General features: G+C 51.7%; 1 protein-coding gene across 5 annotated transcripts; it reads right to left on the bottom strand.

Annotated features, from left to right (window-relative positions):
• Positions 1 to 65: 65 nt before the first annotated feature.
• Positions 66 to 27,932, bottom strand: B3GNT3 (UDP-GlcNAc:betaGal beta-1,3-N-acetylglucosaminyltransferase 3). Of its 5 annotated transcripts, none has more exons than XM_043467310.1 (5): positions 27,769 to 27,932; positions 13,855 to 13,935; positions 5,843 to 5,902; positions 3,607 to 4,285; positions 66 to 1,628 (listed from the first exon to the last, which is right to left on the bottom strand). In XM_043467310.1, the coding sequence occupies exons 4-5, from the start codon at positions 4,171 to 4,173 to the stop codon at positions 1,077 to 1,079; spliced, it is 1,119 nt and encodes a 372-aa protein (XP_043323245.1). In that variant the 5' UTR covers positions 4,174 to 4,285; positions 5,843 to 5,902; positions 13,855 to 13,935; positions 27,769 to 27,932; the 3' UTR covers positions 66 to 1,076. The 5 variants fall into 5 exon arrangements, with proteins under 5 accessions (XP_043323245.1, XP_043323242.1, XP_043323244.1 ...); XM_043467307.1 differs by having other exon boundaries at positions 3,607 to 4,226; XM_043467309.1 differs by lacking the exon at positions 5,843 to 5,902 and having other exon boundaries at positions 3,607 to 4,226.

The following is a 27,932-nucleotide window of genomic DNA, read 5'->3' as shown; positions in this document are numbered from 1 at the left end:
ATGAATGTAGACTGATCTGATTTAAAACTTGTAAATCACTGTGGAAAAAAAAAAAAGACCTCAAATTCTTTTGCAAAACATTTTATTCCCTGAGGATCTGCTCTCTGCAGTGAGACCCCCCCCTTGCCACCGTCCCAATCCCTGTGAAGCCCGTTTCAGACACATGTTTGAGGGTAGCAGGGTGGGGGGTCACCAGTTCACTTGAATCTCCCCAATGGGACAGACACACTGGGGTGGGGGTTGGTCTGAGAACTTAGGCGCTCCAAATACCTGAATATCCCCCTTCTCTGGGCACAAACGTGAGTGTGTATGCAGGACTTGGACCCAGTGAGAACCCCCCTGGCCCCATTACTCTTCCCTGAAATCTTGGGGAGCACAGATGTGGGTGCTGGGCCCTGCCAGGGACACCAGGAACTCTGAGCTCCCGTAGCCTGAGACAGATAGCCGCCTCCCTCCTGTGCTCAACGTTCCCACCATTAGAGCGATTGATGCCACAAGCAGGGAGGAGGCAGTCACATTCACAGCCTCTCTGGTCCCTCCCACCATCTGAGGGATCCAAGATCTGGGGAGGCATGGAGAACAGTGACCTCTCCCCAGCTGAAAAATCCTTCTCCCTTCAGCTATGTGTGGACCCAGAAGTTCTCAATTGGCCTTGAACCAAGGCCAGAACTCACCTACCACAGCAGGTTCATGACCAAGAAGAGGCTGGCCACTGCTTAGGGTTCAGCCCGTGATGAAAGTCAGGGCTAGGAGGTGGGACATTGAAAAGGGATGGATGTAGCAGCAGTAGCTGGGACCTGAGCAGAAGTGCTTCTGCCCTTAGCAGCCATGGAAAGAGACGGTCCCTCCAGCTGAGAATCTAGGGAGGATGGAACATGGTCTAGGCAGTACCAGGTAGGTTTTGAAGGATGTGTAGGAGCTCGCTGGCCAGATGATTCCCTCATCAAGCCCTCCCTGGTACCCTCCTAGCTTCATCTACTTAGGAGGACAAAGGTCTCAGCTTCCTGGATGGAAGCTGCTGCCTTTTCCATAGGGATGGAGATAGTAGCCTCAAGGCTGGGGGCATTAACACCACCTCAGTAGACCTGTCTCCGCCTGCCACAGGTGAGGTTGGGCTGGCTCAGCGCGTCCCACATGAGCAGCATCTCGTAGGGCAAGAAGCGGTGCACCAGCAGCAGCTCTCGGTAGAAGCAGGGGTCAAAGGAGGACAGGCGGCTGGAAGGGGACTGAATGCCTCCCGTGCGGATACCACTGTGTGAGGCGGGCTCCAGGCCCTCCCGCTTCAGGCACATGCCCAGGAAGACGTCATCGATGGGGAAGAGGTCCAGGGCGCGGGAGGCGTGGTGCAGGGCGGTGGCTGTGAAGCGGGACAGCAGGAAGCCACCACCCCCGCAGTAGGGCGGGTAATGTTCCCCCTCCATGACCACCTTTGGCACGTAGTACTTGCTCCATGGAACCCGGATGGGGCCCACATTGTGGATCAGGTGCCCCACAAAGAGGTGGTGGTCAGGGTTGTGGCTCTGCAGGTAGGCGACCATGTTGTCTGTGTGGGCAAAGACGTCATCGTCCCCGTTGAGCAAAAAGCTGGCATTGTTGCACCTTGTCCTCTGCCACTGTAGGAAGAGCACCTGCAAGGGGGGGCGGTGGGTAGACAGGGCCTGCGGGCTTGATGCCTGGGCCACTGGCTTTGGGTCCCTATCGGCCACCCCAGTGACCCCCAGTCAGGCTAACCTGGGTTCAGCAATTCACCCTGTGGGGTGATCTTTGCAACCAACAGCCCCTCTCGGTGCCTCAGTTTCCAACCTCCCAGACAGGACTTGTCATAGGACCTACCTCCTGGAGTGTTAGGGATCTTCAGAGATGACGTACCAAGAAGTGCTTGAAAATTGTCTCATTTACATTTATTGCTATTCTTTCTGACTCTGCCTTGTCAAGCACTGCCATCACAGAATACTTGTATGGTTCTTATATAATATCTACTTCCCCTAGCATGGCTCAGATGGTAAAGAATCTGCCTGCAATGCAGAAGACCCAGGTTCACTCCCTGGGTCTAGAAGATCCCCTGGAGAAGTTAATGACTACCTACCTCAGTATCCTTGCCTGGAGAATTCCACGGACAGAGGAGTCTGGCAGGCTTCAGTCCACGGAGTTGCAAAGTCAGACGTGACTGAACGACTAACACTTCAGTACTTCCCCCACCAGACTCTGGACTCCCCCTGGGTGGGAGCTGTGTCTCTCCTATATGCCATCAGCACCCAGGATGGGGTCAACACTTCGGAGACACTGGATTCATGTTTGTCAAGTTGAGGTTCATCACAGGCTTTTACGTTTTGCATTAAGAACGTGGCATATTGAGAGGTTCTGGGTCCTCTGCCCACCTTGGCTTTAGTTACCTTCACAACAACTATTGCTGCATGCCCGTGCTTGCTCAGTGTCTGCCCTACCTTGAATCCTTAATACAATTTTAGGAGGCCGGTGTGGTCTTCAACCCCATTTACAGATGAGAAAATAGAGGCTCTCCAGAGAAAGTGCCTTGAGTAAGCTCACACAACAGAGATGGTCTACTGTTCAAGGTCTTGAACCCAGACCTGTCTATACTTACTATGGGCAGGAATCTGCACTGGGCCCCTTTCAACTTGGATCTCTACTCAGCTTGCTCCACCCCTCCCACCCCCCAGGCTGGTTGGGTCCTTGGAGCCTTCCAATCCTCCTCTGAGCATGGGCAAGATAACCTCTACTTCTCACGGTTTCTCTTCATCAGAAAGGTCTTTGTTGACTATCTACTGCACAGACCTGAACCTCAGGGGGAGACAGACCAGAACAAAGAAACAAAATGTGCTCCGTCCAGTGTTTCCCACCGTGCGAAGTCACTTCAGTCGTGTCCAACTCTTTGCTGCCCCATGGACTACAGCCCACCAGGCTCCTCGGTCCGTGGGATTTCTCTGGCAAGAATACTGGAGTGGGTTGCCATGCCCTCCTCCAAGGGATCTTCCTGACCCAGGGATTGAAGCCAGGTCTCTTGCATTTCCTGCATTGGCAGGCGAGTTCTTTACCACTAGCTCCACCTGGGAAACCCTACCTGGCACTGGCCCAGGTACTTTATATCTCAGGGCCTTCCCTGGCGATCCAGTGGTTAAGACTCCAAGCTTCTACTGCAGGGGGCGCAGGTTTGATCCCAGATGGAGGAAATTAAGATGCTGCATGCTGCACCACCAAATAAATAAATAAATAAAACCTCATGTAGTCCTCACTGTATCCCTCAGAGGTGAATGAGTTCAATTAATACCCCATTTCCTTGATGAGGGAACTGAGGCACAGAGAAGTGAATGATCATCTAGAGCAAACAGCAAATAAGACGTTTGAACCCAGGTCATCAAGGCTTGGAGAGCCAGGCTTGCAGGTTCACACCACCCTGTCCTTTCTCCCTGCCTTTCCTGGATAAAGAAGACTTCAGGTCACTATGAGGACAGTAGAGGGGGTGGGGTGAGGGGGCTTCTGGTCTCCAGTACCCCTCAGAGGAGATGGTAGCAACTTTGGGCAGGAAGGACAGGTGGCCCCAAGGAGGTGTCACCCCGCCCCCCCGCCGCCCGCCCACCCCCAGGCAACCTGCTTGAGCGTGAGGTTGAAGAACGAGTCGTGGAAATCCCACTGGAGGATGTCCCCGTGCGTCCGCGCCTCCATGGCCAACAGCCGGTTGACCTTGCGCGCCTCCAGCGCGTTGGAGTCGGTGCCCAGCAGGAAGAGGCGGCGCAGCTGGGCGCCGAGAATCCGGCGCTCCCGGCCCCACGTACGCCGCACCAGCTCCCGGCGCTCGTAGTTGCTGGGCGAGGACTTGATCACCAAGAGCAGGAAGACGGGGTCCGCACACTTGTCGGGTGGCACTTCCTGCAGCAACGCGAAGTCGCGGCAGTGTTTGTAGAGCAGAAAGTCGCGGATGTGCTGCGGCTGCCCCGCGAAGTCCGGCAGGGACGCCATGGAGGTGTTGGGCCGGCAGGGGGCGGGCGGGGTCCGGAAGGGCGGGGAGGGCCTGTCCGGAGCCCTGGGGGCGCGCGGCAGCTCCTTCAGGTGGGGGCAGGTGGGTGGTGACTGGTGCAGACTGAAGAAGAGGAGGATGAAGGTGGCTAGGAGCAGAGCCACGGCCGCCTCTTTCCGCAGGGGACGGGAACACCTCATTGTGGTCCACCGGAGTTCCGGAGTGGTCCAAGGAGACCCCTGGACAGTAGTTCCTGCAGACAATAACACTCGCTGAAGGTGCCAGAGGGGCCAAGCGCTTTTCCCGAGCTACCTGTGGACCCCAGCACCTGGTTGCAGCCTTACAGTTGCTCAAGTCGGTAAAATGCTGAAACTCACCCCCAGAGATTCCCTGCCTCCCACCCACTCCAGTACCCCATTTGGCTCTGACTGTTGCCCAGGGCCTGCTGGGGATCAATATTTACAGAGAAAACAGGCATGGAGATGCCAAGGGGAGCCTCCTAGATGCAGTGTGCCCAGAATCCTCGACATCCAAACTGGACCTCTTCATGTTCCAGCCTCAGAGATGGCTCAGGAGCCTCCCAGAGAAAGAGACAGAGAACTCCCCTGTTAGTAGTTGAGAGCTGCTGGGATCTTCTGCGGTTCCCTTTTCACTTGCCCCTCCAGGAAGCTCTGAGCTTCTGATATAACCATCACTCATTCTACGTTTTGGTGGCAGGGCACTGTATGTGGGATCTTAGTTCCCCAACCATGGATCAAACCTGCGCCCCACTGTGGTGGAAGCACAGAGTCTTAACTCCTGGCCCTCCAGGGAAGTCCCATGACTATTTTTAATGGTCCTGTGAGCTGAGCATGGGCTTTCCTGATGGCTCAGTTGGTAAGGAATCTCCTGCAAAGCAGGAAACCCAGGTTCGATTCCTGGGTCAGGGAGATCTCCTGGAGAAGGGAATGGCAATCCACTCCAGCATTCTTGCCTGGAGAATCCCATGATCAGCGGAGCTGGTGGGCTATAGTTCATGGGGTCACAAGGAATTAGACATGACGGAGGGACTAACACACTAAGTTGAATGTAGGCCCTGGCTCTTCACAGACCTCTCAGGCTCAGCATGTCTCAAACAGTGCTATCTTCTTTGGCAAACTCCTGTTCCTCCTTTAAAGCCCATCTCAAATGATCCATTCTCCAGGAAGCCCTTTTTGACTCCTCAGGTAGAGTCCTGAGATCACCTCTGGTCCCATGGCCCTCTCTGGCTCAGTCATGGTCCCATGAGGGTGTCTGTATCTGACTTTGATTTCTTAAGGCTGAGGGCTTCTTGAGGGTCCTGGCATTGCCCAGCATGAGGCAGACCAACAGGGGAAGCAAGGAGTGTCTGAATGAATAATTTATGAATAAAAGTAAGTTCACTTAGTTTCTCTCTGGCAAACACTTGTTCATCTGTCAAAACCCCTCCTCCTAGAAGATTTCCTTTCCCATATCTATGCAGAGCCCTTGGTCTCCTGTTCAGATCCTTTCCCCAGGCTTCCCTGGACTCCCTTGATGTCCTTTTGTCTGAAAAGGTGGTATCTGTGCTGTGTTCCAGCCCTAAATGTGCAAATGAACAGCATGAAAATGCTAAATTAGACCCAAGGCAGGACCTACTGATCCATTAAACGCTTACTGGCTTATCTCAGAAAGGTGCTCCCTGGAGCCAAATTCCTGGGTTTCGATCCCAATTCTATCCCTCCCTGGCTGTGTGCCCTTCATACCTAGGTCCTTAGTATCCTCAGCTATAAAGGGGACATGTGAGCAATCCCCAAGTCCCTGGGTTGTGCAGGTGTGAAGGGAGCATTCGACCAGTGTTTGTTGAATGAATATGTGAACCTCAGCATTTACCTCAGATTGCTTCAGGAAGTCCGTGCTGGTCTGGGGTGTCCTCGTTCTCCCCTTTGGCACCTGAAACACCGTAGGGCAGTCAGTGGATTCTCCTGGGCCCCTCCAGCTCTAAGCAACTTCAACCAGCTCTTCCCTAAGAGCAAGAGTTTCCCATTTTATCTAGAGCTACAAAAGGGTGCTGGTGCTGGTGACAAGGCTTCCTTCCCTGATCCATGAGGTCGTTTCCCCAGTGTGCCCATCATTATCTCTGCACACTGCCTAGCCAAGGACTCTCTGACCAGGTATGTCCCCAAGAAAGGGCTCAGACTCCACTCTACAGGTTCTACTGTGTGACTTTGGGAAAGAAGCTTGACCTCTCTGAGCTTCAGCGTTAAATGGGAATTAACCCTATGTAAGAATGTGATTGGGATTTTAACCTCAAACATGCTGAGGACCTCAAAAATGGTCCTGCCTCAGGACTTCTGCACAGGACTTCTGCCTGATTCCCCAGATTTCCACACGTTCCCTCCTTCGGGACCCCATTCATTCCTGTCTTTGTTCAAATGTCCCTGTCTCAGGAACACCTCCTCAGGACACATCATCTCACTGGAGCCCTGATCCTCCACCTTAGCCCCCTTTTTATGTCTTCCAGAGCACTTTTCATCTTCTGAAGTGAAATGAAAGTTGCTCAGTTGTATCCCACTCTTTGCGACCCCATGGACTATACAGTCCGTGGAATTCTCCAGGCCAGAATACTGGAGTGGGTAGCCGTTCCCTTCTCCAGGGGATCTTCCCAACCCAGGGATCGAACCTAGGTCTCCTGCATTGCAGGTAGATTCTTTACCAGCTGAGCTACCAGGGAAGCCCCTTTCATCTCCTAAAATACATGATAAAGCTTTAAAAAGGCACTGCTTTTTATCCATCTTCTCCACCAGAACATGAGCTCCATGAAACATCTTGTTCACCTTTTTATCCCCAGCCCCCAGAACTGTGCTTCGTGCATAGTAGGTGTTCAGTAAATGAGTACTGAATGAGTAAATGAATGTTCAAATGCCGAAGATTCTGAAAAAATATTGACTCTTGGGACTTCCCTGATGGTCCAGTGGTTAGGACCACTCACTTCCACTGCAAAGCATACAGATTCAATCCCAGCTGGAGAACTAAGATCCTGGAAATCACACAGTGTGGCCAAATATACAAACATATATATAGACTCTCAGAATGACTTTATGCATTCATTCAAGCCAATATTTACTGTGCTTCTCCTATGTGCCAGGCACCTCCTGGGAGCTGAGGACCCAGTGGTGAGCAGGCATGGGATACCTCAACACCTCTGCCACTCTGGGACCCACTCTCCAGGGGGAATAAACACTAAATAAAAACCTCAGTGAAATGACATGGGAGGAAATGGGGTCTGGTGTGGGTTGGAGCGTGGATTTTGAGGTCTAGATGACATTTAAATGGAATGTGAACGGCACAGAGGAGCCAGCATGGGTGAGGTCGGTGTGTTTGCTGGGGGGCGGGGGGTGGGGGGTGGGGAGTGTGGGGAGGGCAGGAGGATACCAGGGAAGGTAACAGCAAGTGCAAAGGCCCAGAGGTGGGAATGACTCAGTGGAGTCTGAGTAGCTAGGGACCCTCTCTGCTCATGGCACAGAGCCTGTCTTATTGCTGTGTGTCCCCAGCTTGCCTGCCAGCCTGAGAGGGGGTGGTTTCATCATCTGGAGGGCAGGTCTGTGTGTCCTAAAAGGACATATCACAATCTTGTGAACTGACAAATGTGATGCAAGAATAAACAAATCCAAGGACATTTTCCTGAGCTGAAGAGAAGCCTGAGTTCAGAGTGGACCACAAGAAAGGAGTGTTTCAGGCAAACCTGGCAGATCCCTGAGCTCCAAGGATGGGGAAAAAACTCAGGAGCTGCAGTAGAAAGCCCAAGTCACCAAAAATCAGATAAGAGATGTCACAATGTTCTCTTTGGTGACACTGGTGGTCAGACACCCACAGATGCTGGAAGACATGGGACCCCAACTTCTAACTCAGACACCCTCATTCAGAGTGTGAATTCATTTACAGTCTAAATCAGTTTTCAACCAGGGATTATTCTACTCCCAGGGGCTACTTACTGGGCAATGTCTGGGGACATTTCTGGTTGTCATGATTGGGGGAGGGTAGAGATATGGGGTTGCTAATGGCATGGAGTGGGCGGAGGCCAGAGATGCTGCTTAAATGAACATCCTACAGGTCACAGGACAGCCCCCATGACAGAGAATGATCCAGTCCCAAACATCAACATTGTCAGGATTGAGAAATCCTGGTCTTATTGAAATAAACATAGAAACGGAATAGAGAATTGAAAAGGAGGAAGGATTCAAAGAGGGGAATGAGGGCTGAACACAGAACCTTGATATAGGTTTAGATAAACTCCCTGGATGGAGTATTTGAGATTTATTGGTGTTTATTTCTATTTAAATAGAAAATCAAACCTAAATGGCCAAGGATCCCTTTAGCTGGGAATGTGTTTAGTTCCCAAAACAAAGAAAAATAATTCAGCGAAATAGGAATATCTACAACTCAGCAGGCTTCCCTGGTGACTCAGTGATAAAGAACCCACCTGCAAATGCAGGAGAAAGGGGTTCAGTCCTTGGGTCACGAAGATCCCCTGGAGGAGAAAATGGCAACCCACTCCAGTATTCTTGCCTGGGAAATTGCATGGATAGAGGAGCCTGACAGGCTACTGTCTATGGGGTCAGAAAAGAGTCAGACACAGCTTAGCCAGTAAACAAGAACAACAATTCAGCCAAACCTGGGCATTGGGAAGGGGGAAGGAGTGAGAAGGGATAAAATGACTAAATGGCTCATATTACGGGGATCAGGGTGTCTGGGCAAAAGAGAACCTCTTGAGGGTGGTCATTTGGTTCTAATTAATTCCATTAATGCTTGTTCTTTTCCTTGCACTTTCTTTCTTGTTTATTTGTAAGAACTCTTTGCATATGAAACACTCACTTTGTTGGCTACCTGCATTCCCAACTTTTTCTTGCCAGATCTCTTCTTAAAATGGAGGGAGCTTACAGAGACTCCATTCTCCCAGTCCCTGTGAGTCTCCTGACTGGGATCTGAGAGTTCAAGTTGGGGGTGGGGGAGGGGATGGAGGTTCATTCCCCCTTCTCCCTACACTAAAGTGAAGTGAAGCCGCTCAGTCGTGTCCGACTCTTTGCAACCCCATGGACTGTAGACTACCAGGCTTCTCCGTCCATGGGATTCTCCAGGCAGGAACATTGGAGTGGGTTGCCATTTCCTTCTCCAGGAGATCGTCCCAACCCAGGGATCAAACCCGCGTCTCCCACGTTGCAGGCAGACGCTTTACCATCTCAGCCACCAGGGAAGCTCCCTACACTAGACCTCTATTAATGCACCCCAGTTCCCCTTCTCTTTTTCATCCACCAAGGTCACCCCCAATGCTAACTCATGGCCCCTTGAAACTTCAAGCAGGAAATATTTCCAAACTCACAACATCCCACATCCAGATTGGTATAAAAAGAATCCCTGGGGCCCCCTTTCAGTCAGGCTGAGAGTGCTGGGGATTCACTGATCCAGAATACCTTGCTGGGTGTCTCAGTGGGCAGTACCCCAGGTGGTCCCCAATCTCCCCTTATAGGCCTTACTTTCTAAAGAGATAATGACCTCACACCTACCTTGGGAAAGGCTGGGGCTTAGGGGCCCAGTGTTGCCAAGGATGGGAAGCCCCTTGGCATTACTTCCTCCAAGCAGCTATGCAGCAACTCTGGGAACTTTGTTGGTGAGCTGGGTGGTTGGTGAGAAGTTCTTCTCAGGCCTGCTTTCAATTCTCTGACCCTCCACCCCACCCCAAAACTCTGCTGTCTACCCTCTCCAGACTGGGAAGGACTGGACTTGTGGAAGCCAAAATAGCTGTTCACTCTGAAGTCTGTGGGGGTCTGAATAACTCTGGGAGAATCCCCACCCTCGCTTCATAGCTGGGGAAGTGAAGCTCAGAGAGTCATCCTAAGGTGGCCCAGTGGGTGACTTGCATTGCCACAGAAACCCACTATGTCTCAAAGTTCTTCAATCTTGAGAAGGGTGTCATAGTCTCTTACCCCAAAGCACACATATGAAACATTCATTCATTCAACAAACAGATTCTGGAGGAACTGAGAAGCCTCAACCCTGGGCCTGGCCCTCCAGAAGCTCTCAGACTGGGGGAGAAAAATCCAGACACCTGTGGTTTCAGGTCTGGACCAGAAGAATGGATTTGGGTATTGAGGCTGAGGTTTTGAAGGATGCATATGAGTTCACCAAGGGAGTTCAGATAGGAGGGTGAATGCAAAAGCGAGGAAGAGAAAGAAAACAAAGACTATTCAAGGAATCACGTGGTTTATTTTGTTGAAAAGCAGAATTTGGAGAGGGGTTGATTTCTGAGGCTAAGAGGTGGGGCCAGATCCCATAAAGACCTTGAATGCCAAACTGAGTAATGGGGTTCTTTCCTGGGGGTATGGGAGAGCCATGAAAGGTATATGAGCAGAGAGGCCCAATTCCTTGTTGAAGGGTCCCTCTTTGCTCAGAATTGACCTTGGTGAGGCACTTCCTCTGGGGCATCTATTTCCTTGTTAGCATATGTAAGTACTGAGAATGCTCCTCGCCCTATAAACACACAATGGGTCACTTTCTATATTAAGTAGCAGAGGGCCTGGCACACACTGACTATGCCGTGACAACCTCAGTGACCTTGGCTCATGGTCCTGGATCCTTTAATGCCCCCAGAACCCCTACTTACAGATGGGGATAATGAGGCTCAGCATAATGCAGGATTGGAACGCAGAATCTGGATGGGTGGGAACCCTATATTTCCCACCTGGACGTCCTTCCAGAATCTGTCACAAGGAACCGTGTGCTAAACATCTGATGTAGGACGGAGAAGCTGGTGAGCAGGTGGGCACTGCTCAGCCATCCTGGGGGAGGGAGCAGGGAGCAGGGGGCGGGGGACTGGGGAGAGAATCTAGGAAAAGGCAGTAATCCAGTTGTTTTACTTGTTGCTCTGACTTGTGAGTCACAGAGTATTTACTGTGTACCTACTATGCGCAAGGTGCTGGGAACACAGCCATGCCCAAGTCAGCCCCTCTCTTATATCAACACATGAGGTGGTTCTTTTAGTTGCAACTGTGTTAAATGCTGTCAAAGACAAAGGGATCTATGGCAGGGAAGGGACCTGACCAGCCTGGGGATGCCCTGAAGGATGAAGGGAAATCACGTGGGCAGAGCCCTGGGAGAAGGGCCTTCTAGGCAGAGGGCACAGCAAGTGCCAAGGCCCTGAGGTAGGCACAACTTTAGGTTGTTGAAGGGAGAGGCAGGACGTGGTGTGGTTGAAGCAGAGGAGAAGGAGGAGGGAGATGACCCCGAGGATGGCAGGGGGAGGAGCAGGAAATGGGGCATACCAGGAAACAGCGAGCCATGGAGGGTGTGTGAGCAGGGGAGAGAGGAGACTGAGTTATGCTTTGAAGATATTCCCTGTGGCTGCTGAGGGGGGGGAAGTGCAATCAGGGCCCGAGTTAGAGGTCAGGGCAGCAAGAATTTGGGGACCTGGATAGGAGTTGGCTGGCGGGGTACAGGGATGTGGGTGAGTTCAGCAAATAGGATGAAGGGAGTAATCAAAATTTAGAACCTGAGACTTCCCTGGAGGTGTAGTGGTTCAGAGGCTGTGCTTCCACTGCAGGGGGCATGGGTTCAATCCCTTGTCAGGGAATTAAGATCTTGTATGCAGAGCAGCATGGCCAAAAAAAAAAAAAAAAAAATTGAAACCTGGATGTAGGGGAAAGAGTAGGATGGACCAGGCAGAAGAAAATGTGAGAAGTCTCTGAGCCTTTCACAAGGGGATGTTATGGGGCAGCAGGTGACCCAGGCGCAGTGTCTGGGTAAGAGACTGTGGCACGCAATGGCAGGTAAAGCAGGAAGATCCATCAGGTATTTGATGGATGAACACATCAGCCTATTGCTCGCGCTTGGCAGGGCCTCCTCCCTCTAGCTCAGAGTGCCACTGTGTAGACAGTGATAGCAGTGATGTCCAGGCTGACTCTCAAGGCCCATCACCCAACCCCCCACTGCAATACCAGTCAGTCCTGCTGGGGGCTGTTTGCCTTCCATGCACCGTGGCAACTTCACCATCACCCAGAGCCTGCTTCTTGCACTGCACACAGCAAAGCCTCCTGTTTCCACTGACTGAGACCCATAAGCCTCTGCCTCTTGCTGTTCAGTCGCTCAGTCGTGTCTAGATCTTTGCAACCTCATGGACTGCAGCACACCAGGGTTCCCTGTCCTTCGCCATCTCCCGGAGTTTGCTCAAATTCACATCCACTGAATCAATAATGCTCCCCCCCCCCCCACTTGGGCGTTCTCAATCCCCTTCTTCCCCCGCCCCATGACCTCTGCCCCCTCTCCTCCACTCCACCCAACACAACCCCTGGTGGCTCAGACGGATCAGGAAGGCCAGGGGTCTCCAAACGGAGGAAATAGGCTGCAAGTGTCGGACATTTTTACCTCTTTGTCTCCTGTCCTCCATCTCATCTCTTACTTCGATGGTCTGAGTTTCTACTGAAACCAGAGTAGTCTGAGGTCGTACTGAGACAGGGGTTGTTTGGACCTCTACGTGGGCAGTTGGAATCTCAGTTTGGGTTTCCACTGAGACCGAGGCAACCCTTCTTGGGGGGGGTTCTCTGACTTTCAGTTTGCTCAGTTGGGAGGCCCGGATACGGGGGCAAAGTAGGAGGACAGGAGGGAGCTGAAGGTTTCACACCCAAATCTATACCCTTAGGACATAAGTCTGGCATATTTCGCAGAGAGAAAAAGGGCAACACATATGCTACTTCTACCCATTTCCCTTGTTTTCTACAGAACCAGTCTAATTGTAAAACAGTATTATTCTTAAGAGACCCTCCAACTGGCCACCATTTGCTGTCCTCCAGTGGGTACCACGGCCGTGCAGTATCACATAGAAAGACCAGGTGTGTCTTCTTTAAGCCCTGGGGATCAAATCTATCCTAGTTTTTCAGGATACAGTTCAAAGGAGTGAGGCCGGAATTGTTAGCTCCCATCTGTAAGACAGAAAAAAGGCGACCAGTGCCATCTTTCTACCGGAGGCATCCCTCCCTGCTCTAGATGGGGGTGCAGACAGACTTTACACCAAAAGCTTTTCCTTCCTGGTCAGACTTAGTCTGTCCCTTAATGACACAGGCGTCACACTCATCCCTCCCGGTTCTACCACCGAGATGGGGTGGGGATGCATCAAGGGTAGACCTGATGGCATCCCTGACTGACGTCCAGCTCCTCACCATTAAAACCTTGCTTGCCTCTGATGCCACCCGGGGTGCAATCAGAGTAACCTTCCAGAATGCCTCCCAAATCAAGACCGCTGGGGGAAACATTAATCACCTGAGTGCCTGTGCACGACCCTGACTATATTCCTGACTGCAATAAGACCGATACGAACACAGAACTGAGATGTTCCTTCCAAGCGTCACCACACCTCAGAGATACTCTTGAAGTTAGAGCTCCATCTAGCTTCTGAACTTTTGAGTCCTAGGGAGGCTAGGCGCTTCCTGACTACACATCCAAGTTTGGGACCTAGGCCACAGTACACAGTAAGAGCATAGATCACAAGTCCCTTGAAAGTCTATGATCTGATAGATTAGGTTAGTACTTCTAATTCCCAAGGAGTTATGAAATGGTCAAAGAGACTGAACAGTTTGACCGAGAAAGGAGAGTTCGGTGCACACACTTTGCCCATTTCTGGTTGGCCCCTGAAGGAGACGTTGGGTGCCTCTCGGCACTGGCAGGTCGGTGTAAACCCCCGACAGGTTTCTGCCATAAGCCGTAGGAGATCACTGTGGAACCGCAGAGCCGGGCTCCTCACTTGCTTCGCACGGGGCGTTTCATTCATTCATGCAAGCACACAGTAGATTTAGTAAAGTACATCAGAAAACGTGTTCGCCAGGAGAACAAAGAACTAGAGTTCCAAGCATCCTTACCTTGTCCTGAAGAATCCCGGATGAGCCCCCAAGATGAAAGGTTGTTGCCGAACCACGAAAAGACACCGGGATTCTTGGCCTCTGGAGGAGAAGAATTCAATCCGGGGCCAGAGATGAGGCTTGATCACTCAGAGCTTTTGTGTAATAAAGTTTATTAAAGTATAAAGGAGACAGAGAAAGCTTCTGACATAGGCATCAGAAGGGGAAGAAAGAGTACCCCCCTGCTAGTCTTCAGCTGGATGTTTATATAGTCACTGCTGCTGCTGCTGCTAAGTCACTTCAGCCGTGTCCGACTCTGTGTGACCCCATAGACGGCAGCCCACCAGGCTCCGCCATCCCTGGGCTTCTCCAGGCAAGAACACTGGAGTGGGTTGCCATTTCCTTCTCCGTATATAGTCACTAGCAGTCTGTTAATGAAAGAAAGGAATGTCTTAAAACTCAGAATGGCACCAGGCCCCTCATCCATAAGATGTATTTTGGGATAATCTTGGCACAGACAATTCATTCCGGGCCATAAAATGATTGACTTGAATCCCGTAGAAAGGCAGATTACCATACAAATAGTTTTGTTTACATAGATTAGGGGAACAATGTCTGAGTATAACAAACTGGTTTGTCAAGTAGATTCTGAGCCATTAGGCTGAACCGACTGGAAGAGAGAGTCGGGGTAAATGCATAGCACATTAACATAGCTTAAGACAAACATTTCCATAAGAAAAATGCATTGGTTAACTCCAGGTTTGAGAATAGTTAGCTTCAGGTGAAACCAGGTGTCATTATGGCAACAGTATTTTAAGAGAAACCTTTTAAATTTGTATAGAGAAGGAAAAAAATATCACTAGTCTGTTTCCTCCTGCCACTTAAGAGAGATAAAAATGTCTGACACTTGCAGCCTATTTCCTCTGTTTGGAGACCCCTGGCCTTCCTGCCTGTTACCCTCTCAAGAACAAGGTTCGATCCCTGGGCCAGGAAGATCCCCTGGAGAAGGAAATGGCAACCCACTCCAGTATTCTTGCCTGGAGAATCCCATGGACGGAGGAGCCTGGTGGGCTACAGTCCATGGGCTCACGAAGAGTGGGACAACCGAGCGACTAACACACATGCACTCAAACACCCAGGCTGGACCCTTCCACAGGGCCTTTGCACCTTCCACTTCAGACGTCCTACCCTCCTGCGCTTCCCCCTGGTTCTCCGTGATCTTCAGGCCTCCATCCAACATTATCCCCTCAGAGAGGCCCCAGCCTCCCAGCTAAACCACCCCACCTCGCCTCCACTTTCCTCTGCTGCTCTCAGCACCGCTTGACAAATCTACTCGCTTCTTTCCTGGTTATTTCCCCAGCCAACATGGAGTCCCAGAAATGGGGCCCAGCACCTTGGTCCTCACAGCTCAGCCCCCAGGTGACACTCGCTGCTGTTCATTGTATGGGCAAAAATACCAATGATGATTCACGTATTGGCTATTTCCTTGCGTGTCATTTCAGCCTAGCCCCGTGGCAGACAGCAGCTGTCATTGTTCCCTACTCAGGACCTTAGAGGATGCAGGTGATTCAGTCCTGGTAAATCAGCAAGCCCAACCATGGAGCCAAGCGGGCAGGACCAAGAGGCACTGAATATCCCTGACTCCTTCTTGATTTGTGAAAGGGCCAAATATTCCTGGCACTGAAATATATTCATGATGTATTTAATGAGCAAGAAGTGCTAAATATGAATGACCCACTAACTATACAGGAGACATTCAGTATTTATAATACATGAAATAGTTATAAGGCAACAATGAATACTTGCCAGGTGCATTTGTGATGCATTAATGAATATGCATATTATCACAATCATGTTCGACTGTTTGCGACCCCAAGGACTGCAGCCCATCAGGCTCCCCTATCCGTGGGATTCTCCAGGCAAGAATACTGGAGTGGGCTGCCATTTCCTTCTCCAGGGGATCTTCCCTATCCAGGGATCAAACCTGGGTCTCCTGCATTCAGTGGGTTCTTTACCAACTGAGCCACCAGGGAAGCCCTAATGAATATGCATATTATCATAATGAATATGATATGGACCAGCCACTAGACAGCCCCGAGTCACCAAGAGACATGCTTACCGAACAGTCTTGATTCATTGCATATATATACACACAGTACTTCCTGTTAATAACTCATTGAATATTCATGAGACACTAGATGTGCTGAAGAGGACAATCACTCAGCAGAATCAATTAGGAACCCTCGCTGGTAACAGTGCTCTAGCCCCCCATCCTCTGTCTACACCCCCAAGCGACAGCCAAGGTCTGGCAAGGTCTGGGCATGTGTGGCTCCAGGAACCTCTGGTTTCCTCACCTCCTTCTTGTCCTTGTCCCTTGGGAGGCCAGGAAGACGGAGAGGCTGAGACACGTGTGCTTAGCCACTTATTTGTGTCCGACTCTTTGCGACCCCATGGACTGTGGCCTGCTAGGCTCCTCTGTCCATGAAGATGCTCCCGGTAAGAATACTGGAGTGGGTAGCCATGCCCTCCTCTAGGGGATCTTCCCAACACAGGGATTGAAACCAGGTATCCCACATTGCAGGCAGATCCTTTGCCACCTGAGCCACCAGTGAAGCCCTGAGATATGTGGGGAAGTGAGAATGCCGCACAACCCAGGTTAGCATCCTTGGGGGTCTGGGCCAGCCCCGCATCCCCACCCAGCAGTGCTTCACAGATGGTGAGGGCACGCCTGATGCCAACTGGCAAGGTGATTTCCCACATGAGACTCCCAATTTCCAGATGAGAGAACTGAGGTTTGAAGAGGGTGAGTCCTGGGTCTTTCTCCAGACCTGTCAGACACACAGCCACCCGCCCTACTTCCTATCTGCCAGCTCCAGGATGCTCCCAAACAGCCCAGTCCCTGGGGCTCCGTTTTTAAGTCAGGAACATGACTCTCCCCACCGACCCCCAGCTGGCATCTGGAGGGGGATGGGGACCTGAAACATTCTGGGGTGACAGGAGAACCCTGAAGGAGTCTTTTGGGCCTAGAAAAGAGAACAACAGTCTCAAGGGCCCCTTGCTGAATCATCTAACTTCGGAGAAAACAAAGCATAACTTTAGTTCCATCCTGATGCTCCAGGCCAGCTGCATCTATCTGGGACTTATCACCCCCTGTCCGGAAACCTACCACCCCCTACACCCGCCCAGAAGACTTATCACCCCCTGCCCAACTACAAGTGTCATCTCAACAAAAGAATACTCAAAATATCCCGCCTGATTGACGTTTCCCTTATCGCTTCCACAAACCTCCCTATAAGTATGAAGCCTCCCTGATCCCTTTCGGCGCTCAGCCTGGTCATTAGGCCGACTGTCGCCCCTCCTTGCCTGAATAAAGGTAACCTACTTCTGTTGAGGTCGTCTTTCCTTTTCTGCCTCGCCGGAACCATGCCTTACATTTTTGGTGCCGAAACCCGGGAGGGGGCGAGGCACTCGTCTCACTCTCTCTCACTCTCCCTCCCTCTCACTGTTTTCCCCCTTTCCCCGGAGTCTGGGAGCGCAAACATCCTCCGAGCTCACTTCTCTGCCAGGGCTCTTAAGTTCCCCTCGGGGACGCCTAGTGCCTTCATGAGCGGAGCAAGCCTTGTGCTAAGGCTTTATTGATGATTTGCGTACCCCCAGGCCTCGGCTTTACCCCCTTTTCTCTCTCTCTCTGACGACCTCCAGAATAGGGACCTCTTGCCATTCGACCGCTCTACATGCAACACTCCACTCCAGCCGGCCCCTAGATTAAGGTAAGATCCGATCCGGATGGAGTTCTAGAGGCGCCCTAGAATTCAGTCCTCTCCGGGTCCCAGGGACCCCCGGCCCAGGGCCACTCTGTGGGCGACGGTGGGGGACGCTCCACCTCGACACAGAGCTCTCTTCTCATAACTCCTATTGCGACTGCGGGTGACGACTCGAGTTCCCAATAGGAGCCTCTGCTTGCCTTTCAATTATGGGGTCTGGCCACTCTGTCCCAAAAGATTCCCCTCTGGCCTGTGTTCTCAAAAATCTCAAACCACTCTCACTCACTGAACTCAAAGCTAACCGCTTAAAGCAACTCTGTACACAGATTTGGCCTCAATATCAATTAGACAATCAAGACCGCTGGCCTGAGGTCGGCACATTTGACTTTAACTTTCTCCAAAATCTCACTGACTTCCTTAAACGGAATGGCAAGTGGTCGGAGATCCCCTATGCCTAAGCCTTTTGGGCCCTTTGGAGCAGGCCCTCCCTATGCCAGGCCTGCTTCACCCACGAAGTCCTTCTATGCACCTTGCCTCCCAAGCTAAAGGGCTCTTCTTCCTCAACTAACCACAGACCGCAACCTTCTGCACCCCCAGAGTTCAACCCCGTGGACGAGCCCCCTCCCTACCCGCCACCCCACCGCCCCTCTCCTTCCCCTTCATCCAACTCACCTACTGGCACTGAAACCTCTCCTGACTACCCCTCAGCCCCACTACCCCATCTCCCCGACTCCCCCTCCCCCCTTCCTTCCCCTCCTGCCACACGGCCACGTACCCAACACATGTTTCCCCTGAGAGAGGTCGCAGGACCAGAGGGCCCCACCCGAGTCCATGTGCCATTTTCATTGTCAGATATGAGCCAGATAGAAGAAAAGTTAGGATCATTTTCTGAAAATTCTACCAGATACAGAAAAGAATTCCTGAGACTCTCCCAGGCCTATAACCTCACATGGAGTGACGTATATTATATCCTAAATGCCACTCTCACCCCAGATGAAAAAGACCATATCTGGCAAGCGGCAAAAGCCCATGCTGATCATTTACATAACCAAGACCGGGACAGCCCAGTTGCTGATGAGGTGGTGCCTCAGTTAGATCCCCACTGGACTTACCAGCCCGGTGACCCAGGTATCAGGAGACTCAATCATATGGTCACCTGCATTCTAGAAGGAATGCAAAAAAATACTCATATCCATGTCAATTATGATAGAGTCAGGGAAGTCACCCAAGGGGCAGACGAAAATCCAGCCTTATTCTTGGCACGCATCACAGAGGCAGTCCAAAAGTATACCAACCTAGATATCACTACCCCTGCTGCGTTACTGTACCTTCATGTTCAGTTCATCAGCCAATCTGCCCCTGACATCAGACGCAAGCTTCGCCAACTAGAAAAGGGCCCTGAGACCCCCCAGAGAGACCTTCTAGAAGTAGCATTCAAGGTGTTCAATAATAGAGAGGAGGAGGCTAAGAGAGAAAAAGAATGTGAGAGAAAAACTAAATATGCTCTTTTGGCAGCAGCAATTAAAGAAAGAGATCAGCCTGGCCCAAGTCATCCCAGAACGGGTCTTAAGACTCCCCCCGGACCCTGCTTCCGATGCAACCAGTCAGGACACTGGGCAAAGGCATGCCCAAACCCGCGGCCCCCCACAAAAGCATGCCCAACCTGTGGCCAATGGGGACACTGGATGGACTGTCCCCGGGGATGCCCTGGCACCCCTGGGGAGGTCCCCACCTCCCAGACCTGGAGAGTGGAATATCCACAGGGACGCCCTGGCGCATCTGAGGAGATCCCCACTTCTCCCTGGAACCCCAGCCCAACTCTACAAGAATTGTTCCAATGATGGGGCCCGGGTTCCAGCCCCCCGGCCCGTGTCTTGAACACGAGCTCGGAACTTAGGGTAGACGGGGTAGTGGCCGGAAAAAAGACCTCTTTTATAATAGACACTGGAGCCACTTTCTCTCTCTTAACTTCCTACTCTGGCCCAACTCAAGACTCAAAAATCACAATCAAGGGAGTCTCTGGAGTTCCCCTAAGGCCAAAAATCAGCCCTCCATTACTCTGTCAATTTGGAAAATCAACCCTTATACACTCATTCCTTATAATGCCTCAGTGCCCAATGGCACTTCTAGGGAGAGATTTGTTATCCAAATTAGGGGTCTTTATTACCATACCCCCCCTCAATACAGTCTCTATATTCTGTATGCAAATGGCACCTGGACAGTCCCTATCCCTCACCCCTGACCTTCCCTTAGATCTACCTGCCTTAGACCCCCAAGTCTGGGACACTGATCACCCCTCAATAGCCAAACATCATCCCCCAGTCCACATTACCCTAAAAGACCCCTCGACTATAATCACCCAACAACAGTATTCTCTCACCCCAGAGGCCCACAAGGGACTTAAGCCTATCATAGACTGTCTTCTTCAAGCCTCTATCCTAATTCCTACCCATTCACCACACAACACCCCTATTCTGGCAGTAAGAAAGGGACCAAACTCTTGGAGACTGGTCCAGGACCTGAGAAAAATCAATGAGGCTATTATGCCGACATTCCCAGTAGTCCCTAACCCTTACACCCTTCTGTCTACCATACCCCTGACTGCAACCCACTTCACAGTATTAGATCTCAAAGACGCTTTTTTCACCATCCCCCTCCACCCCATCTCCCAACCTCTTTTCGCCTTCACCTGGCAAGACCCGGAGACTCACGTTTCCCAACAGCTAACATGGACAGTTCTCCCCCAGGGGTTTAGAGACAGTCCCCACTTTTTTGGACAGGCTTTACAAAAGGACCTACAGACTCTCAACCTAGCCCCGAGTCATCTCCTCCAATACATAGATGACCTCCTCCTTTGTAGCTCAACCCGAAAACTCTGCCTCCAACATACTGCCAAACTCCTTGGGGCCCTGGGATCCTGGGGTTATCGGGTATCCCAATCTAAGGCCCAAATAGTCCAGACAAAAGTCACCTACCTGGGACTTTCCATATCCCATCAACAAAGAACTATTCCCCCAGATAGAATCCAGGCCTTAATTAACTGTCCACTTCCAAAAACAAAAAGGGAACTCCTGTCTATCCTCGGCCTCCTAAATTTTTTCCGTATCTGGATCCCCAACTTCTCCCTCATTGCAAAGCCGCTCTATGAGACAACTAAAAGATGTCTGGATGAGCCCCTCTTTAATCATTCCTCACTGGCCAATCCTCTTCGCCAACTCACCCAGAGCCTCCTCCGAGTGCCAACTCTCCACCTGCCAGATCACACCAGACCATTCTTTCTCTTTGCACATTCCAACCAAGGACAGGCCCTGGGGCTTCTATGTCAGCGGGCTGGAGACACCTGGGCTCCCATAGCCTATCTATCAAAACAGCTGGACATGGTGACCAAGGGGTGGCCTCCCTGCATACAGGCCATGGCTGCTATCGCAGCCCTCGTACCTGAAGCAAATAAACTCTCTAGACATGCCCCTTTAGCAGTCTGTTCTCCACACACCTTCCGAGACTTGCTGTCACATCGGGCTTTCCTCTCCCTTCCCCCTTCCAGGGTACAGGTCCTACATGCCTTTCTCCTCGACCCTCAGCTCTCATTCTCCCCCTGCTCTCCCCTTAACCCCGCCAGCTTATTACCCACATCCTCTACAACATACCCTCTCCTACACAGCTGCAGCCTAACAGTAGATCTTACCCAAAACCCCTTCCAACATGTAACAGATCAGCCCATCCCAGACCCAGACACCCCACACTGGTTCGTTGATGGCAGCTCTCAAAAATCCCCACCGTTTGCAGCAGGATATGCCATCATCCAGCGGGACCTTCGTCACAATCATAAAACCCAGACAATTGAAGCTTCACCGCTGCCACCTCACACCACCTCCCAACAGGCAGAACTGATAGCTCTCACCAGAGCTTTAACTCTGGCTAAAAATCTAAGGGTTAACATCCACACAGACTCCAAATATGCCTATAACATACTTCACTCAAACATCCTAATATGGAGAGAAAGAGGTTTCCTAACCCAAAAGGGATCCCCTATTATTAATTCAGACCTGATTCACAAACTTCTAGAGGCAGCACTCTTACCAAACAAAGCCGCTGTCCTCCACTGTAGGGGACGTCAAAAGGGAAGTCTCATATCAGCCTACAACAATGCAGCAGACCAGAAGGCAAAGGAGATAGCACTGTCCCATCCTTCCCTCCAGTCCCCTGTCATCTTAGCTCTGACTCCACCCGACCCTCCCACCACCAGAGAAATCCTCTCTTATCTACACTCACTTTTTCATCCCTCATCCAAGACACTCCAGCAGTTCCTCCGTAACCACTTCCCCATATCCACTGCTGACCAACAATATTTAGATAACCTTACCCGCGCCTGTCAAACATGTCAGCGTACTAACCCCAATTCCAACCTTAAACCGACATCCTTTCCAACCCATCAAATGCGAGGCAGCCTCCCAGCACAAGACTGGCAGATAGACTTTACTCATATGCCCCGGGTCCGGAGAGTCAGATACCTACTAGTCCTTGTAGACACCTTTTCGGGATGGGTAGAAGCATTTCCCACTACAAACAAAAGAGCCCACACAGTGGCCCAAATCCTCCTCACAGAAATTATCCCCAGGTTTGGCCTGCCTTCATCCCTACAGTCTGATAATGGCCCAGAATTTACATCCAAGGTCACCCAACAACTTGTCCAATTCTTACAGATACCCTGTAAGATATGGAAATTTCACATTCCATACCGTCCCCAGTCCTCAGGAAAGGTAGAAAGGATGAATAGAATAATCAAAAAAAACCCTTACCAAACTAACCCTCGAGGTACATCTGGGTTGGACTAAACTTTTACCAGTTGTTCTCCTCAGAATACGGGCTTTGCCCAGAAAGCCCCTGGGGCTGAGCCCCTTTGAGGTGATGTATGGAAGGCCCACGCTCCCTCCTGGACTCCCCCCGAACCTCCTCCCATACCAAGCCTCCTACACTCCCCTCTGCTGGCGCAACTCCGCAATGCCCTCTGGAGATACGTCAACCACAATCTGCCTGCCCCTGACCCCCAAGCCTCCCTGCCCCCTATACAAATTGGGGACATGGTCTATCTGTCTGATAATCCCCAGGGCGACCTAACCCCAAAGTGGCAGGGACCATTCAAAGTCATCCTCCTTACCCCAACTGCAGCTAAACTCGAAAAGGTCACCTCCTGGGTACACCTCTCTCATCTAAAACGGTCACCTCCAATCCTGCGCTGCCCTCCTTAAATGACACCTATCAGGTCTCCCTCACAGGACCCACCTCCTTAAAATTCACCCGGCGACAACCCCTGTCAACCATCAGAGAGGACACTGAATGACCTGGACTCTCTTCAACCTACAACTGTTCCTGACCCAACTACTACAAGACCTCTGGATCAGCGCCCCAACAGGAACCTCCTTCAAAGACCTGACTCCACTGGTGTCTCAACTGTGGCTCCAGGGAACCTTCTACAACCTGACTCCAGATGAAATTGATTTCTTTACTCTCATTCTCTATATCAGTCTACATCCTAATGAGGACTGTTCCTCCTCAGATTCAAACAACCACCAACTTGGGGCCTTCTGCCCCTCACCCTGACTGGCCTCTCCCTGTCTCTCTAACTGCACTCCTAATCTTAATCCTTGCTATAGGCCTAGTAACTGTCTCCCCTCAGGACCTTCTCACCGCAGAAAAGGAAAGGACCTGCCTTTTCCTAGGAGAGAACTGCTGCTATTTTGTTAATGAAACGGGCATAGTCCAGGGCCAAGTCAAAAAACTTAGAGACAGAATTGAACACCGCAGAAAAGAGTTACAAAACCTTTACATTCCCCAAAACCTGTTCCAACAGATACTCCCTTGGTTGCTCCCTTTCCTGGGACCATTGGTACTTATCATTCTATTCCTCTTATTTGGACCCTGTCTCTTTAATCTCTTTCAAAAGTTTCTCCAAGAACGGATTCGGGCCATCTCTCGAGATCAGGTCAAGACCATTCTTCTTCTCAAGAGCCTCACCTCAAGCTCAGAAAAAAGGAGACTGTGGGCCCTAGGATGATCCTCCATTCCAGACCCAAAACCGTCGCCCCTATCCAGCAGGAAGTAGCCAGAGAGATACGGCGCCCTTTTTCCCTTTTTTTTTATGATTTCAGGGTCTGGAATGAAGGAGTCTTTTGGGCCTAGAAAAGAGAACAACAGTCTCAAGGGCCCCTTGCTGAATCATCTAACTTCGGAGAAAACAAAGCATAACTTTAGTTCCAACCTGATGCTCCAGGCCAGCTGCATCTATCTGGGACTTATCACCCCCTGTCCGGAAACCTACCACCCCCTACACCCGCCCAGAAGACTTATCACCCCCTGCCCAACTCCAAGTGTCATCTCAACAAAAGAATACTCAAAATATCCCGCCTGATTGACGTTTCCCTTATCGCTTCCACAAACCCCCTATAAGTATGAAGCCTCCCTGATCCCTTTCGGCGCTCAGCCTGGTCATTAGGCCGACTGTCGCCCCTCCTTGCCTGAATAAAGGTAACCTACTTCTGTTGAGGTCGTCTTTCCTTTTCTGCCTCGCCGGAACTGTACCTTACAAACCCCATTTGTATATATAACCCCCCGAGCCCTGGGAGAGGCTAGAGGACCAAGCGGTGACTTTTCCTCCAAGTCACACACACATTTATGAAGTGCCAACATACTGCCAACAGTGACATCAGCAGCAGCACCAGCTATCGATACGACTTGCACACTGCTCAGGGCTCTGAGCTGCACACCCAGTGTATACCACGCCCGGCTCTAGGTTCTGGGCCCCAGCCAAGTCGAGGGAGACAAACCACTGTTCCTGGGGAGGCGACGGGCTAATAGGGGACAGAAGTAGCAAATGAGACAATTTTCCAGGAAAGGGCAAGTTCTGGGGAGAAAACGCCAAGGATGGGAGTCGGGGGTGCTTGCAGGAAAGGGTGTGAATCACTGGCCTGTGGATGGGCCTCTGTAGCTCTCAGTGAGCCTCCCAAGGAGGTCCCAGGTCCTAATTCCTGGGGGTGCGGGGCCAGGTGGGCACAGAGAGGGCACCCACCTACCAGAGGCCAGGCTGCTGGAATTTGAACACTGACCACCTGGACCTGTAGGTGACCCCTCACTGGTTCATACCAGTTTAGGCTGGTCCCTTTTTACAAGAACCATGGGTTGCTTTTGTAAACAGGAATAAAAAGGAGCGAAAGCCCAGTAAAGATAATTTCTAAGAATGGCTCATTATGAGCTGACATTGCTTACACCTTCCTTCAGAAGGTTCCCAGGTGTGTGAGTGGGTTTTATGCAAATATACGCCCAACATTCACTCTAGTGAACCCCTGGGTGTGGAAGAAAGGTTGGGAAGGGGCTGGGTGACACATGCCCTTTAGACCCTTGAGTCCTGTTTCCAGGTCCCAGGGCTCCTAATGGATGACTCATTGAATGAGCCAGCCCTCACCTACTGCAGAAACTGCCCAGGGTATCTGGGATGAGTCCAGGAAGGATTCTGAGGCTGGACATAGGCCCCTGATTAAATGCCAGGCCTGCTCCCGGATAAGCCACAAAGGGCATCTCTGGGCTCATTTCTTCAATGGGGAAACTGAGGCTGGGGGAGGCAGGCCATGCATCACGGGTCAAGGCTTCAATTCTTTCCATGATCCAGGGCTGATGTGGAAATTGAACCCCTGGGAACCTTCTGAAGGACCCCCAAACTGGGTCAGGGCCCTTTTCCAGGCCTTGTTAATTTCTTGCACGCAACGATCAATAAATGTCAGGAATGAGAGCATAATCAAAGATAGAGTTAACATGCCAGGTCTTGCAGGCAGCCTTTCCACCTACATTGCACACTTGCGCTGGGGTAGGGCTATGTTAGCCTCGTTTTGTTTGCTAGGGGAACTGACACACAGAGAGCTCAAGGAACTCATTCAAGGGAGGTTAAGTGGTAGCCCAGCCCCTGCCTTTAACCACCACCTGGTGGGATCTCCTTTAGTTTGTGATGTTGGTAGTGAATTTCCCTTGGGCTTCCCTGGTAGCTCAGACGGTAAAACGTCTGCCTACAATGTGGGAGACCCAGGTTCTATCCCTGGGTCGGGAAGATTCTCCTGGAGAAGGAAATGGCAATCCACTCCAGTATTCATGCCCGGAAAATCCCATGGACTGAGGAGCCCGGGGGGCTACAGTCCATGGGATCGCAAAGAGTCGGACACGACTGAGCGACTTCAGCTCAGCTCAGCTTCCCTATCATGCGGGTCAATCAAGCTGAACCAGATTCCCATCAGGTGGAGAGACCACAGTGTGCAAACTCCTGGGGTCATGGGGGTTGGAGGGCAAGCTATTGTCCCACTCTGAGCCTCAAGAGGCCATTGGCAGGAAGAGAAGACTCAGTGACACCTTATCTCCTCCCCTTCGGCTAACCCAGCCCAGTCCTAGGGTCCCGGGGCCAAGCTGGCTTGTCTGGATTCCCCAAACTCTGGCTTGGAGCAAAGAAGCTCCAAGGCCCCTCCCCCACACCCAGAGGATCAATCTTCACACAGGGAGGGTGTCTGGGCTGGGCTGTGCAAACATGAGCTGATCACACAGGCAGCTAAGAGGTGGGGGCCCAGTGGCCTGACGGAGGGGCCACACCTCTTCCTCTGGACTCTTCAGACCTGTCTGGCATGGTGGCCACCTGGGAAGGCAGCTATACTCACCATTATACCGCCAGTGCTGGTGGCCACCTTGGGAACAGATAGGGCTGTGGGAGAAAGCTGCGGCCCCAGCTGGAAGTGTGTGGCTAGTCACTCAGTCATGCCCGACTCTTTGCGACCCCATGGACTGTAGCCCACCAGGCTCCTCTGTCCATGGGATTCTCCAGGCAAGAGTACTGGAGTGGATAGCCATTCCCTTCTCCAGCGGATCTTCCCAACCCAGGGATCAAAACAAGTCTCCTACATTCCTACATTGCAGGTGGATTCGTCACCATCTGAGCCACCAGTGGAAGCCCATGTGGCCCCAGGGCCAATCCCAAATCCAGCAAACTTCCCCTGGGTCCTGAATTCCAGATTTGGACAAGGAGGCCCTGGCCCAAGGGATAGACGATAAGAGTTGGGGTAGGGAGAGGGGGCAGGAAAGGTCAGGGTAGAGGGCTGGGGCGGGGAGGGGAACAGGTCCTCAGTTTCTCCATCTGAAAAGTGGCCATTAAAAAAAAAATCTGGCCCAGAGGGAAAGTTGGTGGAGAAGCCATAAAGATAGCTAATGATGCAATATAATAATTACTAATATACTCATGGGGATGGCTGGCTTTCTGTGGCCCCTCAGTTTGGCTGTTGCACTTATTTCACCTTCACCACAGTTCCTCATCACGAGTGCCACTTGACATACAGGGAAGCCAAGGCTCAGAGACATACAGTCACTTGCTTGAGGTCTTTCAGTGGCCAGAAGCGCCCCCACCATAAAAGCTTTTGCAAGCTAACCTGCTCAGGCATCCTCCTGGAAGCTGGGTCATTTTGCTGCCCCACAGAGGGGACACTGAGGTGCATTCAGAGAGCAGGAGCAATCAGAAGCAAGCTATATAGCCAGGCACTGGCTGAGCCGGGACCTGAATGAATCCCAAAGGAAACTGTGCCCTGGAGTCCCGCGCGGGAACCTGATGCAGCGCCTGGCAAGGCTGTTGCTGTTTCTGCCCAGACCCTCCCAATCAGCGTGCTAACAATCTCAACAATAACGATAACAGTAATAGCAACGGCCAGTGTGTACAAAGCGCACTCCACTCTTCGTTCGGTTCCCACTCTATCCTAGGAGGAAGGCGGGAGGCGGGGGTCCAGGGTGGCTTCACTGTGTGCACCGCGGCTGCAACGGGACAGTTACAGGGTCAGGGGCCTCGGGGTCCCCCCATTCCCCAGGCGTGAGTGAGGCTTCCTTCGGGGCCAGGACTGAGTCGGCCGTGGGACGCGGGCGACTACCATTACCGATGGGTAAGGGCAACAGGGTTATTGAGACCCGGGGCTCCACGATCTCCCTGCCCCCATGGGATCGCAAGAGTTGGTCACGACTTAGCGACTAAACCACCACCACACTTCAGGGTACACGCAGCGGATATCCCGAACCCAGGGACCAGCCCAGGTTTCCCTAGAGCCCCGACTCCGCCCCTCCACCAGAGTTCCACTAGATCCTCAGGGGACCCAGTACTTACCCCCAGACAAGCGTCCAGCCTCCGACCCCTTATCCTGCTCCGGAGCAGAAGGAAGAGTTTCACTTGAGCGCGAGGCCCCGCCTTCCAGGCTTCACGCCTTCCCGCTGGCCTCCCGCGGGACCCCCCACACCAGCTGGGCGCGTCCCTGGAGGGCCGGGTCTAAG

Source organism: Cervus canadensis, chromosome 4, assembly GCF_019320065.1.
Source record: "Cervus canadensis isolate Bull #8, Minnesota chromosome 4, ASM1932006v1, whole genome shotgun sequence".
In the NCBI taxonomy this organism is placed as follows: domain Eukaryota; kingdom Metazoa; phylum Chordata; class Mammalia; order Artiodactyla; family Cervidae; genus Cervus; species Cervus canadensis.
The sequence above is the reverse complement of the archived record's forward strand: the minus strand, read 5'-3'. Positions and strand labels throughout refer to the sequence as shown.

What these genes read in the sequence shown, in the direction of transcription:
- B3GNT3 (XM_043467310.1), bottom strand. Translation starts at nt 4,173, where the DNA reads ATGAGGTGTTCCCGTCCCCTGCGGAAAGAGGCGGCCGTGGCTCTGCTC. An exon ending in TCAACCTCACGCTCAAGCAG is followed by an intron (nt 1,629 to 3,606) that starts GTTGCCTGGGGG and finishes CCCCCCTTGCAG; the next exon opens with GTGCTCTTCCTACAGTGGCA.